Source organism: Drosophila santomea, chromosome 3R (assembly GCF_016746245.2).
Source record: "Drosophila santomea strain STO CAGO 1482 chromosome 3R, Prin_Dsan_1.1, whole genome shotgun sequence".
NCBI lineage: Eukaryota > Metazoa > Arthropoda > Insecta > Diptera > Drosophilidae > Drosophila > Drosophila santomea.
In genome coordinates this window covers 25,413,488-25,426,143 of record NC_053019.2, presented here as the reverse complement: position 1 = coordinate 25,426,143, position 12,656 = coordinate 25,413,488, and the positions used below count along the sequence as shown (strand labels likewise).

Sequence of the window (12,656 nt, the reverse complement as noted above, 5' to 3'; positions counted from 1 at the left end):
GAAAAAGAGATATAATTATATTTAACGTTTATGTCAGTGATGTTTTACTTGTTTTGCTATGTATGTGGAATAAATAAAACGTGATCTGAATACAGGCACCTGTTGTGATAAGCATGAGTTGGCTTTTATCCAAGGTGTTCATTCTATAGGTTTTACAGCAACAAATTTTCTAGAACGGATCAACTTTGTTAAGTATTTATTTTTAGATTTTTACGTGTTGAAGACATACATGCTTTATTCTCTTAATAGTTTTGATAGTTGAAATCATCTTTAGTAATCTAAAGGGAGTAACAGTCTAAGCGAGATTGAGTAAGTAATGAAAGTATAAATAAATCTCATTGCTTAATAACTTTTTTAGTCTTTAACAAAAGTTCAAAGACTTATTTTCGATTTTACTAGTTACTGACTTGAACAGCTTCAAAAGTCTAGGATACCGCGTCTATACAAAAAGGGGAATATGCTGAGGGCAGAGCGAACGTAGAGTGGATTTGTGTAGACCTTGGACCGGAAGCGATCCCCCTCCTCCCCCGGCTGCGTGAGCTTTACCAAGCTGGCTTCCGTATCCGGTGGCAGCAGGATGAACACCAGGTGCGTGAATGTGGTAAAGTAACCTGAAATGGAAGTTTTTCATAATTTATGGATATAAATAAGTTAAGGTCTTACCCCAAAATCCGTACTTGATCATGCTCATATGCATCTCCCTCAACATCGGCATTCGTTCGCCGTATTTGAGGATCTTTAGGCATCGCACCAGATGTGTGTGGTAAATCCTGATGAAGTAGTCAAAGTTCTGTATTCGTATACTATGCCGTGCCGAACATATGATAAGTTCCCAGAGATCCTGAGCCGGACTACCCCACTTGCACAGTTGAAAGTCCACGAAACGCACCTGGTTGATATCACCAGATTGAGTATAGCTTAGCATTATGTTGCTGGACCAAAAATCACCGTGATTTAGCACTTTAAACTCCTGCGGATTGTTGCTGAAGCAGCGGGCGTAGGATTGCACAAATTGATCGGCCGTTGGCTTTGAATACATCATCAAATCGTTGTTATTGAATGTAAACATGAGCTATGAGATTGTTCTACTTACAATGCGACTCACATACTGCTCGTGATCGGCGAGACCCCAACTGGCCATCGCAGTTTTGTAGCTCTGGAGCCTCGCCTGATACGACTTGGATTTCTGGTAGTTGGCGGGTAGGTATATCCTCTGAAAATCATCGGGAAATGGTCCTTTACGCTGACGCCAAACGGCACCAGCTGCATGGAATTCCGCCAATTTTTCCAGCACTCGTTGCATGTGCGCCATGTCGAAGCCCTTAAGGCGATTGATATTTCGATACTTTTTCGTTTGCAAGTCCTCCTGCACCAGGCAGATCCTTCCCTTGATGTCCTCCGCATGGTGGCACTTTGGTGCAAACTTAACACTCAGTCCAGCCTCCTCGTAGAGCTGTTCCAAGTTGGGTATAATCGTCTCGTACATCATCTTCTCCTTGGGAAATATGTTGAGGGTATTCACGAATCCACCATTTCCCTGGGCGTCGTCCAGCATGGTCTTTACTATGTACGACTTTTGCTGTGAGAATCCATCTATGGAGTGATTAAATATGTGTTATATTGAAATATTATAGAAAATAATATACAGTAAAGCAAGTTGATTTGAATCGAATAGTAATTACTTTCTATATTTACTTATAGGCTGGCAGCGTTTGTTTATGACTTTTGTAACAAGGCAACAGTGCGTATGCGTGATAACAAGGTATCTGTTTACTATTCCTTTTAATGTTTTTATATGGAGAACTTTGACTTGTTTACCTTTCAACTCGATGTCGATGACGATGCGCATCAGCAGCGAGGTGTAGGTTTCCCCGGGCGGCGTGGCCGGGATGATGGATAGGTTGAGGATGCGACGGAACTCGCGAAACTCGCGCTTGAGCAGCCGCTTGAAGTAGGTCTCATTGATCCAGGCCGGAATGCGGACATCGCTGGAGGCGCTGAACTTATTGCTGTTATCGGGCATGGCGCTGGGATTCCGCCGGAGTGAGCTCACTCTGCGGTGAACGTTTCGAAGCGGATTGGCTGCGAATTGGCGTTGTGCCCGGTACGAAGTGTGCGACGCAACTGTTTTGCGTCGCCTTTCCTTATCGAGCGTGTTTTTCTTATTTCAGAATCGCGATGTTATTTTTATTTCACTCGAGGTGGGTGAGTTGAGGTGCGCACTTATCAACGCCCCAAAAGCAATGCCAACTGCCCGTCTAACTGGTTCGTCCGCAGTGCGAACACTGAGCATCCGTGCGCCGGTCATGTTGGCCCAAAGTCTCACTCTCCACCGGGAGACGGAGGCAGTGGGTGATAATTGCCAGAGCTTTGGCATTCTCACTGGGCGCCGGGCTTATCAGCGGTAGCAGCGTGGTGATGGGAATACCTGATAACCTGACATACGTAGCTGCACCCATGCGTACGTATCTAGTGCTGAATATGTATATAAATGTGAACTTAAACCATTTTGGAATCCAGGGAGCAGTAAGAGTACAAAATGTATATTTTGAAAAAATTTTAAGATTTGAGTTGGTGAAAAAGCTGTTGCTTGAACTGGAAATAAATAATCATTAACATTTTCTGGCGTTACCTTGAGAACTTAGTAAATATCTATCTCTTCAAGGCATGATTATTTTACTAGACTATCGCTTAATAGCTTTTATCAGCTTTCTGATGTAGATACGGTGAGTACGTGATAAGTAGACAGCAATTTTGTGTTATCTCAAGAGTTAAATATGCACATATACTTACGCGTATATTTAAACAAATAATGCAACGCGTTAATTGCTGGAATTTTTTATTGTTAGGAATTTTTTTTTAATATACAGGCGTACTAGTTGGGACACTATTTCATGGTCCTCGACATTCAATTGCGTTGCAGCCCCGACATTCGCCGTGGAGAACTTGAAAAATCCAGAATCAATATTCGCACACAATTTGCTTAATAGGTTCGAATGAAAGCTTCACTGACAGATACAAAAACTTACGATCACTCGAAGTCTTCGAAGTTGAAGAGACCGCGGTTGCAGCAAATGGGATACAGCTCCTTGACGACCTCCACAAAGGTGGGATTGGTGTACACCTTGGTGCGGAAACTCCTGCCCACCTCGTAGATGTCAGATTGCATTTTCCTCAGCTGGGGAAGCGGCTTATCGTACTTCAAGACTCTCAAGCAGTCGATGAGGTATTCCCAGTAGATTCTCACACAGTTATCGAATTCATCAGGTTCATCCTTCGCGATCAAGGACTCCAACTTTGACTTATTCAACCATTGGGGAACAACGAGATTCTCGATCTTCATGGAACGCGACATGATGACAACTTCATTTGAGCTTATCAAATGATCTTATCGTCTCCTGAGATAATTTTTGTATCCTAGGTAACCGACGATTAACTCGATGACTGTCAATTTATACTGCTTATCAGCACACTTTTGAGATACTCCTAGATAAACAAGATTTCGTAATACTTCCCACTTTTTTATTGCCGCACAACAAATCAGACATCGTAGTCCTCAAAGTTCAGAATTCCACGGTTATACAAAAAGGGGTACAGATCCTTCATAACGTTTCCAAAGGCGGGATTTGAGAGCAAACGTAGTCTAAAGTTTTCGCCTTCCTCCGTTTGGGCGGACATGTTGTGAATGTTGCTATCCTTGTCGGTGGGGAAAACGATAATGGGCAGGTGGTTTGTGATGCTGAAGAAAGCTGCGAAGGAGTTGCATTTAAATCTCTTAGGTATCCATGGCAAAATAGATTGCATTTGAAACCTACCGTAAAACGAATGGTTCTTGTTGTTCATGGAGTTTTGAAGATCACGGAGTTTTGGCAAGGGCTTCTTCAGTTTCAAGACCTTTAAGCACTCGATGAGGCGTTCCCAGTATATCCTTACGAAGTGATCAAACTCCTTGATGCGCAACTCGTTGTTGGGCGAGAGGGTGAGAAAGAATAGCAGATCCACTGCCGGACTGCCCCACATGACAATCTGGAAGTCGATTAGAAGCAGCTTCTCGAGAGTTCCGTCCGGCAGATATCTGCTCATTAGATTGCTCGACCAAAAGTCGCCGTGGTTAAGTACATGGAACTCATCGGGATTCAAGTCCAAAGTACTCAGGCATTGCGCCCAATATTGGTCAACAGTGGGCTAAAATAAATATATGGTTGTTAGTTCAGAACTTGGAATTAGAATAATTTTAAACCTACAAATGCCTTTATATATTTTTCGACGTCTTTCAAGCCCCACGAGAGCATTGCCTTCTTGTAGGCCTTCTCCTTCAGCAGGAACCCATCAACGTGGAATTTCTTCACCTCCTTCTTAACGAATCCCTCACTGAATTCACTGGGATAGGCACCATGGCGCTCCTCGTAAACCGCACTGGCCGCATGGTACTCGGCCAGTTTGTGCAGGCACTTGGTCATGTGCTCCATGTCCAGACCTTTCGTGCGCTCCATATTCTTGTAACCCTGTACGCACAGGTCCTCGAAGATGAAGTGGATGTCTCCTTCGCGCTCCTCGGTGTGCAGGCACTTGGGCGTTAGCTGAATGTCCCAGCCGACATCCTTGTAGAGGGCCTCGAATGCAGGAAGGTATGTCCTGTACATCATGGCCTCCTTGGGAAAGAGACCGAACTCCGTGATGTCGCTGCCTCCTCGCTCCTCGGGCAGCATTGTTTTGAAAATGTAAGTTTTGGTCTTGACGCTTCCATCTTCAAAAATGAGGTTGCCAGTTTATTATAATGGTCCTAAACTTTATCCGTGACCGTGTATCTTTCATCAGCCAACATGCTGATTGGCACACGCTTATCGCCTTTCTCGCTCACCTTTCATTTCCAGTTTGATATAAACCCTCAGCATAGTCGAAGTGAAATTCTCGCCAGGCGGAATCGCCGCCACTACGGTGAACTTCAAGACTTTGACATGGTCGGGTTCGTCTTTGGCCAGTACACCTTCGAAATACTTTTCATTGATCCAATCGGGAATGATCAGATGCTCATTGGGATTCACGATCTCATCGCTGTCGGACATAATGATGTTAGTTTTTATATTTGGCCAGCACAACCTTCTCCGGCAACTGCTAGTTTGGAACTGAGATTTTAGACTCTTTCAGTAGAACTTTAAATCGGGTCTCTCTAGCGGCCCTTATCATTAAACCCATTTCGTGTTTAGGGGTAATACGAATTTATGAATCCTATACGAGAACATCATCTCAGTCGTATCAATTGCGTATCAATTGCTAAATTCTCTAAACTTTTTTTGCTCATACACATTTTTTTTGTTTTATTTGTAGTTACATGTTTTAAATTACTTGTTCTTTCCTCTCTTTTTTTTCGCATTTTTTAAAGAGTATTTGAAAAATTAGCTTGGCTAGCAAAACTTATCAGGCCTTGACAATCAATTGATAGATGGTTTGGTGATAGCCAACCGATTACCGGGTTTTACCGATACAAATAAAGTATTTGTTGTTTTAATTATTTAACAACAATCGTATATAGATAGCTCGTTTGTTTTTGCAGTAAAATAATTCGTAGCACGCGTGCTTGTATAATTATTAATTAGGCATTTTTTGCTAACTCATTATCATAGGCACACAAAATAGCATTTATTTTTGTTTGCTTTTTTTTTACCTAGCTAGTCATCATGAAGTTTTGATATTGTTTGAGACGTCACCTGTGAGTTGCGAGATTAGTTTTGATGAGCACTGTAAACTTATAGTAATCAGATCATAACTACAGAGTCGAGTTTAGTAATAGTCAAATATTTATACAATTTTATGCCGGGGGAACACTAAAAGTTTAGTTTAGTTCAGAGCTGTTAAGGAGTTGTTAATGAATGGGTAGATGTCAGGATAGCCATATATAGTTGGGTTTTGCAAGTGGAATAAGCTCCATGATTTATCAATTGGCAAGTTGGAAATGTTCAGAGCTGTCTTACATAGTTTTCAAAATTTTTCCAGATCCAATTAGCCATGCATTTGGAGCCATGCAAACGAACAAGAAACTTAACAGAGAGACTTTAGTTAGCTTTCAGGTAACTTGCGAGCCAAAATCAAACTGATAACAATTTCACAACTTCGTTCATAACATTGACATACGCTTACACCAAAAGCTTTAACAAATCGAATTCACATATATAGAGCTCTCTCTTTACCAATTTGAAAGCAGTATAAAAAATATATAAAAAAAGGTGCGACAACATGGCTGAGGAAAGTTTCAATGCCCGAACTGAACAAATACCAGCCGCATTTCGAGAAGATAAGTCTGCACATCAAGGACCGATTGCGGGCGACCATGCATGAGTATCGAAACCACCCACAGCCAGGATACAATGTACTCTGCCATGCGGATTACCATTCCCGCAACATGATGTTTAAGCACAATAGGGAAACTGGATGTTTGGAGGACTGCATGCTGCTGGATTATCAGGGCTGCAATGTGGCTCCAATGGCCGTTGATCTCATGTACTCCATTTACATGTTGATGGGGCCGGCACAGCGAAGAGACGAGCTGGAGACTTTGCTGAACTACTACCTATCCGTCCTCCAAGAGACTCTCAAGAAGATTGGCTACCAAGGATCAATGCCCACGCCCCAGGGATTTTGGGCGGAAATGAAACGCCATAGATATTACGGTAATCTCAAGTCGTCCTCTGGCTAAAGGATTTAATAATGACATTGTATTAATTTCAGAGTTTCTACTGCTGAGCACTTTCTTGCCAGTTTCCAATGGGTTGCGAATTCACAAGTTTGATGTAGCGGATATGCTGCACAACGAAGAAGCACGTCTGAAACTATACCAACTGGAAGATTTTGTAGAAGAGACCAAATCTGTGTTGGCCAGATTCGAGAAATCGGGATATTTTGACGATTTGTAAAGAATTTTTGAAGGAGAAATAAATGAAGGAGAAAAAAATGAAGTTTGATATGAAATTTGTTAATAATTTGTGAGCTTTTTGTCGTCGAAACAATAGAAAACAAGACCATCTATGAATTTTAGTGAGTTTCAAAGAGCTTGAAAGCTCGATGAAAAAATGTAGCGAGCGTGAATGTTTTTAGTTTCCCTCGGGCGTTTAGTCATCACGCTTCTCTATAGCCCTACGTATCTTTATATCAAATTTATACGGCATTACCGGAAAAAGTTACTATCAGTACTAGTTATATTGCCTTGCGGACTAGAACATGGCTCAAGCGGTTGAAGCGGCTGATCAGTGGAGTGCACCAGAATGGTTGAATGTGCAGTTTGTGACAGAAGTTCTGAGTAGCTACGAAAAAGAACCGGACCTCAAGGTTACCAAACTGGATTCCAATCCAGGAAGTGCCAAAGGGGATAACTATGCCAGTGCTATAATTCGTGCTCGAGTGGAATACACAACCCAGAAGGGATCCTTTTCCAAGTCTCTGATTATCAAAAATGGTTTGGAAATGTTTGCCGAATCAGCTATATTTAAAACGGAAATAGGCATGTATACGAAGGTCCTGCCAGAGTACGCGAGAATATTGCAAGAAAACAATGATACATCCAGGCTGTACGCAGACTGTATATATTATAGTCTGGAGCCACGTCAAGTTATGATCTTCGAGGATCTGGCCGAGATGGGTTATGCCATGGTGCGAAATCGCACGCTCACGCATGAGGAGATCTGTGGTGCCTACTTAAAGTTGGCCAAATTTCATGCACTTGGAATGAAGATTATTAACGAGGTATTACTAACGAGATTATTATCAGAAAAATATCAAATTTTACAACTGTCAAGTAAATTATTTCTTAATTAGCGACCGGAGTTCGTTAAGGAATTCAAGGATGGCCTCTGTCTTGTTGATCTTCCCTTTATGACCTCGGGCATGGGTACGTTTAAGGACTTCTTAGGCCGCATTCCTGAGTTAAAAAGATACAAGCCGCACTTTGAGAAGATAGAAGTCGATTTTAAAGACCGAATTCGTGATATCATGAAGGAGTACCAAACCAATCCCCAGCCTGGATACTACGTTCTCTGCCATGGAGACTACCACATGCGGAACTTATTGTTCAAGCACAATGAGGAAACCGGAAGCTTCGAGGATTGCATGCAGCTCGACTACCAAGGATGCTATGTTACTCCTCTTGCCGTGGACCTGATGTATTCCATTTACATGATAATGGACCGAGAACAGCGCATTGAGCAATTTGAGACCTTACTGAACTACTACTTTTCAGTATTGCGCGAAACCCTCAAAAAGATTGGCTACCACGGAGTATTACCCGATCCTATTGCCTTTTGGAAGGAAATGAGCCGTGGAAAATATTACGGTATGTTTATATCTCTTTATAGATTACGGTCATAAATTTATAGTTCCTATTTCAGAGTTCCTATTTATCAGCACCTACTTGCCCATGTCAGTAGGTCTTAGCCTTGAAACAGCATCTAACGACGAAACTGATGAAAAATTACGTGATTTTATTGAAGAATGTAAAGTAATGCTGGCCCGATTTGAAAGGTCTGGATATTTTGAGGATTTGTAAAAATATATACTGAACTTTTGTTCATATTTATGAGAGCAGTATTATGAGAGCAGTATATTAATCCGATAATCGACAATAAAGTTTTAAAGTTAAAGTTTAGTGGCTATGTTTAGTAATGTATGTATATAAGGCTGGTGTTTTGGCAACGTTTGAATGAGCACGTTCTTTCTCTTAGTTCTCTTTCGGTGCTCCAAGTGAGAGAAACAACACAAATTTATTTCAAAACAAAACAAAAAGCTCTTCTTTATCTGGAGGAAAAAGCTTTTTGAATGCTAAACAATTTCATTCAAAGCGAAATTCTCTCTGAAATTCAATTTAGGTGCCATTGAAATTGAGCTTTTGTTCAGATAGCACTTAGCTCGAAATCGCTATAGAAGTTAGTAAACAATATGTCCGGGAATCCCGATAACAATCAGTATAATGATGACAAATTGGTGCCACCTGAGTGGCTCAACTCCGAGTTCATAGCCCGCGTTCTGTAAGCCCATGAATCGGAGTCGGAGTCCGTGGTCAAGGTAATCGATTTGAGCTTCTCCCCGGCGAGTGCGAAGGGTGATCACTATGCCAGCATCATGTTCCGGGCCAGGGTGAAGTACACCAACCGGAGAGGGGAGTTCCAGAAGTCGCTGATCATCAAGACAATGCCAGAGGCAGAGGGACACAAGAAGGATATGCTCGGAGGATCGCCGATTTTCAAAACCGAGATGGGATTGTACACAAAGGTGCTGCCCGAGTTCGAGAGGATTCTTCGCCAGGTCGGCGATAGCACCAAGCTATACGTGAATTGCATATACCACAGTCTGGTGCCGCATCAGGTCCTGATCTTCGAGGATCTGGTCGAGATGGGCTACTTTGTGCTGCGGGATAGGGACGCCAGCTTAGACGAGATACGCCGCGTCTTCTTCAAACTGGCCAAGTGGCATGCGGCCAGCTTAAAAGTGCAGCAAGAGGTAAGTTCTTCAAAGTAATTATAAGGAAGGAATCCTTTTCTAATATGAATTGTTATCAGCAACCAGAGTTCCTAGAGCCGTACACCCACGGACTGTTTGAGATGCCACACGTCCTGAACGAGCCCTTTTTGAAAACTGGAATGCAGTTCTTTGTGGAACTTTTGGGTAAGGAGCCGGAGCTGCATAAGTACAAGCCATACTTCGAAAGCATCAAGGACAATTTCCTGGAGCTACTCGTTCAGGAGTGGAAGGATATTCGAAGAAACCAGCAGAAGGACGAGTACTGGGTGCTTTGCCACGGAGACCTGCACCTGCGCAACATTATGTTCAAGTATAAGGATTCTGGATCCTTTGAGGACTGCATGCTGCTGGACTTTCAAATCAGTAATTTGTTTCCCTCGGCATTCGATCTGGTTTATTCGATATACATGCTTCTGGAGCCAGAGCATCGGTGGCAAAACTGGGATGAACTCATCAACTATTACTTTGCCGTTCTGGAGGATGTTTTAAAAAAGATTGGCTATGAGGGGGACATGCCTACTCAATCTGGTCTTTGGCAGCGTCTGCATCAGCACAAGTACTACGGTGAGTTAAACGCTTTCATTAAGATTAAATTAATGACCAAATTTGTGTACAATCACCACAGAGTTCTTCCTTATCAGCACCTTTCTACCGCTGATGTGGGCGTTGAAGGATAAGTCTGTCGACTTTGGCGATCTGCTTCAAAATGAGGAAAAGCGATGGAAATGCTCTTTTTCTGTGGGTTACATTAAAGATGTCAAAGTAGTGCTGGCCCGATTGGATCAGTTGGGCTTACTCAGTGCCTAAAAGTATTCAAATAATATATAATAAAATGGTTGTTAAAATGTCCAGTAAGGTGTATAAATCAGCCCAGCACTTTCACTATCTTTTAACTTTCTTATTTGATAGAATCATATAATCTATCTACATTTTCTGCGGTATGCTAAGCACGTGTTTGCAAACAACACATGTCAACCCCAGCTAAAATTTGAATAAAAAACAATTTAAATGTTTGCCTCATTTGAATCGCTAATTTACATCATTTTATGGCTGCTCATCTGAGAGCCGAATGAATGAGAATTATTTGCGTGTTCCTAATTACATATATAGAATGGCTCGGGCAATTAAGACCTCATTGTGACGCAGTTTTTGCCACCAATGTCAACTGCTGGGTGTGCTATTATTTTATAGAATGTTTCCGGCTGATTAAATGGATTTACGATCTTATGCAGTGTGGCAAACAAGTGCGGTTTTTGGTTCAAAGAAGTCAATAGATTGTTAGACGATTACAGAAAAGTCTGAGGTCGATTCCAATCTTTTTGTTTATCAAGAAAAAATAGTTATCGTCAAGGCTGATTTTCGTTAATTAATTGATAAGCATTAAGGGCGAAAAGTTTATTAACACCTGTTTATAGCTGTACGTCACTAGTTGATGAACCCAAAGCTCACAAACTCGCACAAACAGTCAAAGATTTTTCATACGGAACCAAAGTTTGAAGACGACGTCATTTGGGCCCATTTCAAGCTCAACGCACATAAAACCATTTTTAGCCAGTCATGATGACTGTTTTTTACGCTTCGTTGGGGGTTTTGTTACCAGGCTAAGTCTGGAAAAGCACTTTAATAATGCAACCAAACGAAGTGTGTGTTAGTTAAATAAAGTTCTTATTTATTGCATGTGCTTATGATATATGATATCACAGCAAATTGGCTACACCACAATTGAAAAACGGCATTAAAGCTAGTTGGACTTCAGGAGTCCCTTGTTATCGAAGAAAGGTAGAAGCAGCTTCATGGCATTGCCGTAGTAGGGATTGATAAAGGACTTGTATCGCACAGCGTCGGCCTCGGGTCCTGGGGCCATCATCATTTTTATGTTGGCGTCCTTGTCCGTGGGCAGAAGTGTGGCCACCATCACACCCATGGAGGTTAGGGGTCCTATCAATTGAATTACTCATTCCAGCTCATTAAATATATAACCAAAAGTATACTAACCCCAGAATCCATACTTCAGCATCATGATGTGCAAATCCCTGAGCGTGGGAATGGGTTTCGAGTAGTTTAGCAGCTTTAGGCATTCCGCCAGGCGCTGGTGATAGATGTAAATAAAGTGATCGAATTCCTTGACTTTGATATCCAGCGAGGCGGATGTTGTGATCAGGTACCAAAGATCTTGGGCCGGACTGCCCCACTTGCCTATCTGCAGATCGACGAACAAGGTCCTATCGATCTCGCCATTGTCCTTGTAATTGAACATTATGTTGTTGGCCCAACAGTCCCCGTGGTTTAGCACATTGAACTCGTTCTCGTCCACCTGGTTGATACTCATAGCCATCTCGAACCCCTCCATGGGGCTCCACATCCGGGAGATGAAACTTTCGACATTCTCGAGCTCCCAGGTGCGCATTGCCTTGATGTACTGTTCCTGTCGCAGCTTACCCAGAGCCTCAAAGAGATCCCGACTCTGCTCGTTGTACATGGACATATAGTACAGGGGATCGTAGGGGCCATTTATTTCCTTGGCCACCACGGATGCAGCATGCAGTTCGGCCAGTTTCCGGAGCACCTGGCGCATGTGCGGCAGATCAAATCCCTTTATTCGATCGATATTCTTGAATTTCTGCTGACTCAGATCCTCGAAAACCAGGGTAATCAACTCGGCGGTGGCCTCGACATGGAGACACTTGGGTGCCAACTCGATTTCCACGCCCGCCTCCTTGTAGAGCTTTACGAACTGCGGAATGTGCACCTCGTACATCTTCCTCTCCTTGGGAAACAGCCCCATGTTGTTGACCACTTCCGCTCCACTGTCCGCCTCCAGCATGGTTTTCAAAATGTACGACACCTTCTGCTCGCTGCCATCTAAAAAATGGGAATAAACTTGAATAAGTCGTGAACTATCTTACTTGCTAAGTTACTGACCTTTCAGCAGCATATCCACAATGACTCGGATCATAATGGAAGTGTAGTTGTCGCCGGGCGCAGTGGCCGCAATGGTCACAAAGTTCACGATCTTGTCAAAGGTGTCCACATCCTTTTGGATGATCGGCAGGAAGTAGTCCTCATTCACCCACTTCGGTATGTGCAGGTGCTCGTTGGGATTGACGGGCTTTTCCGAGCTGTTTGGCGACATTTCAATGCTGATGCTA

General features: G+C 42.6%; 6 protein-coding genes across 8 annotated transcripts; 3 read left to right on the top strand and 3 right to left on the bottom strand.

The window, feature by feature from the left end:
* Positions 1 to 38: 38 nt before the first annotated feature.
* On the bottom strand, positions 39 to 2,029 carry LOC120451581. 2 transcript variants are annotated; one of them, XM_039635391.2, is made up of 4 exons: positions 1,819 to 2,029; positions 1,094 to 1,593; positions 664 to 1,027; positions 39 to 611 (listed from the first exon to the last, which is right to left on the bottom strand). In XM_039635391.2, exons 1-4 carry the CDS (start codon positions 2,021 to 2,023, stop codon positions 418 to 420), a joined length of 1,263 nt encoding a protein of 420 aa, XP_039491325.1. In that variant the 5' UTR covers positions 2,024 to 2,029; the 3' UTR covers positions 39 to 417. The 2 variants fall into 2 exon arrangements, with proteins under 2 accessions (XP_039491325.1, XP_039491326.1); XM_039635392.2 differs by lacking the exon at positions 39 to 611 and having other exon boundaries at positions 715 to 889; positions 949 to 1,027.
* Positions 2,030 to 2,349: 320 nt separating this feature from the next.
* On the top strand, positions 2,350 to 6,961 carry LOC120451584. 2 transcript variants are annotated; one of them, XM_039635396.1, is made up of 4 exons: positions 2,350 to 2,461; positions 5,995 to 6,068; positions 6,203 to 6,668; positions 6,727 to 6,961. In XM_039635396.1, the coding sequence occupies exons 1-4, from the start codon at positions 2,419 to 2,421 to the stop codon at positions 6,909 to 6,911; spliced, it is 768 nt and encodes a 255-aa protein (XP_039491330.1). In that variant the 5' UTR covers positions 2,350 to 2,418; the 3' UTR covers positions 6,912 to 6,961. The 2 variants fall into 2 exon arrangements, with proteins under 2 accessions (XP_039491330.1, XP_039491329.1); XM_039635395.1 differs by having other exon boundaries at positions 6,200 to 6,668.
* On the bottom strand, positions 3,505 to 5,221 carry LOC120451580. Its single transcript, XM_039635390.2, has 4 exons — positions 4,862 to 5,221; positions 4,245 to 4,747; positions 3,816 to 4,185; positions 3,505 to 3,749 (listed from the first exon to the last, which is right to left on the bottom strand). The coding sequence occupies exons 1-4, from the start codon at positions 5,064 to 5,066 to the stop codon at positions 3,541 to 3,543; spliced, it is 1,287 nt and encodes a 428-aa protein (XP_039491324.1). The 5' UTR covers positions 5,067 to 5,221; the 3' UTR covers positions 3,505 to 3,540.
* Positions 6,962 to 7,033: 72 nt separating the features above from the next.
* Positions 7,034 to 8,571, top strand: LOC120453723. Its single transcript, XM_039638551.2, has 3 exons — positions 7,034 to 7,737; positions 7,810 to 8,323; positions 8,379 to 8,571. The coding sequence occupies exons 1-3, from the start codon at positions 7,216 to 7,218 to the stop codon at positions 8,534 to 8,536; spliced, it is 1,194 nt and encodes a 397-aa protein (XP_039494485.1). The 5' UTR covers positions 7,034 to 7,215; the 3' UTR covers positions 8,537 to 8,571.
* Positions 8,572 to 8,922: 351 nt separating this feature from the next.
* LOC120453724 lies at positions 8,923 to 10,482 on the top strand. Its single transcript, XM_039638552.1, has 3 exons — positions 8,923 to 9,486; positions 9,546 to 10,071; positions 10,133 to 10,482. The coding sequence occupies exons 1-3, from the start codon at positions 9,109 to 9,111 to the stop codon at positions 10,312 to 10,314; spliced, it is 1,086 nt and encodes a 361-aa protein (XP_039494486.1). The 5' UTR covers positions 8,923 to 9,108; the 3' UTR covers positions 10,315 to 10,482.
* A 669-nt stretch (positions 10,483 to 11,151) lies between these two features.
* On the bottom strand, positions 11,152 to 12,640 carry LOC120452827. Its single transcript, XM_039637233.2, has 3 exons — positions 12,430 to 12,640; positions 11,503 to 12,369; positions 11,152 to 11,445 (listed from the first exon to the last, which is right to left on the bottom strand). Exons 1-3 carry the CDS (start codon positions 12,638 to 12,640, stop codon positions 11,249 to 11,251), a joined length of 1,275 nt encoding a protein of 424 aa, XP_039493167.1. The 3' UTR covers positions 11,152 to 11,248.
* Positions 12,641 to 12,656: the final 16 nt, after the last annotated feature.

Bases quoted from the DNA above. Each gene is read 5' to 3' on its own strand.
- LOC120451584 (XM_039635395.1), top strand. From the start codon at position 2,419: ATGGGAATACCTGATAACCTGACATACGTAGCTGCACCCATGC. The intron at 2,462-5,994 runs GTACGTATCTAG...AAATTTTTCCAG, and splicing joins ATACGTAGCTGCACCCATGC to ATCCAATTAGCCATGCATTT. The intron at 6,069-6,199 runs GTAACTTGCGAG...CCAATTTGAAAG, and splicing joins AGACTTTAGTTAGCTTTCAG to CAGTATAAAAAATATATAAA.
- LOC120453723 (XM_039638551.2), top strand. From the start codon at position 7,216: ATGGCTCAAGCGGTTGAAGCGGCTGATCAGTGGAGTGCACCAGAATGG. The intron at 7,738-7,809 runs GTATTACTAACG...TTTCTTAATTAG, and splicing joins GAATGAAGATTATTAACGAG to CGACCGGAGTTCGTTAAGGA. The intron at 8,324-8,378 runs GTATGTTTATAT...TTCCTATTTCAG, and splicing joins GAGCCGTGGAAAATATTACG to AGTTCCTATTTATCAGCACC.
- LOC120451581 (XM_039635391.2), bottom strand. From the start codon at position 2,023: ATGCCCGATAACAGCAATAAGTTCAGCGCCTCCAGCGATGTCCGCATT. The intron at 1,028-1,093 runs GTAAGTAGAACA...ATGTATTCAAAG, and splicing joins AGCAGTATGTGAGTCGCATT to CCAACGGCCGATCAATTTGT. The intron at 612-663 runs GTAAGACCTTAA...CTTCCATTTCAG, and splicing joins GATCAAGTACGGATTTTGGG to GTTACTTTACCACATTCACG.
- LOC120451580 (XM_039635390.2), bottom strand. From the start codon at position 5,066: ATGTCCGACAGCGATGAGATCGTGAATCCCAATGAGCATCTGATCATT. The intron at 4,748-4,861 runs GTGAGCGAGAAA...TCATTTTTGAAG, and splicing joins TATCAAACTGGAAATGAAAG to ATGGAAGCGTCAAGACCAAA. The intron at 3,750-3,815 runs GTAGGTTTCAAA...ACTCCTTCGCAG, and splicing joins CAAGAACCATTCGTTTTACG to CTTTCTTCAGCATCACAAAC.
- LOC120452827 (XM_039637233.2), bottom strand. From the start codon at position 12,640: ATGTCGCCAAACAGCTCGGAAAAGCCCGTCAATCCCAACGAGCACCTG. The intron at 12,370-12,429 runs GTCAGTAACTTA...CCCATTTTTTAG, and splicing joins TGTGGATATGCTGCTGAAAG to ATGGCAGCGAGCAGAAGGTG. The intron at 11,446-11,502 runs GTTAGTATACTT...TTCAATTGATAG, and splicing joins GCTGAAGTATGGATTCTGGG to GACCCCTAACCTCCATGGGT.
- LOC120453724 (XM_039638552.1), top strand. From the start codon at position 9,109: ATGTTCCGGGCCAGGGTGAAGTACACCAACCGGAGAGGGGAGTTCCAG. The intron at 9,487-9,545 runs GTAAGTTCTTCA...AATTGTTATCAG, and splicing joins GCTTAAAAGTGCAGCAAGAG to CAACCAGAGTTCCTAGAGCC. The intron at 10,072-10,132 runs GTGAGTTAAACG...CAATCACCACAG, and splicing joins GCATCAGCACAAGTACTACG to AGTTCTTCCTTATCAGCACC.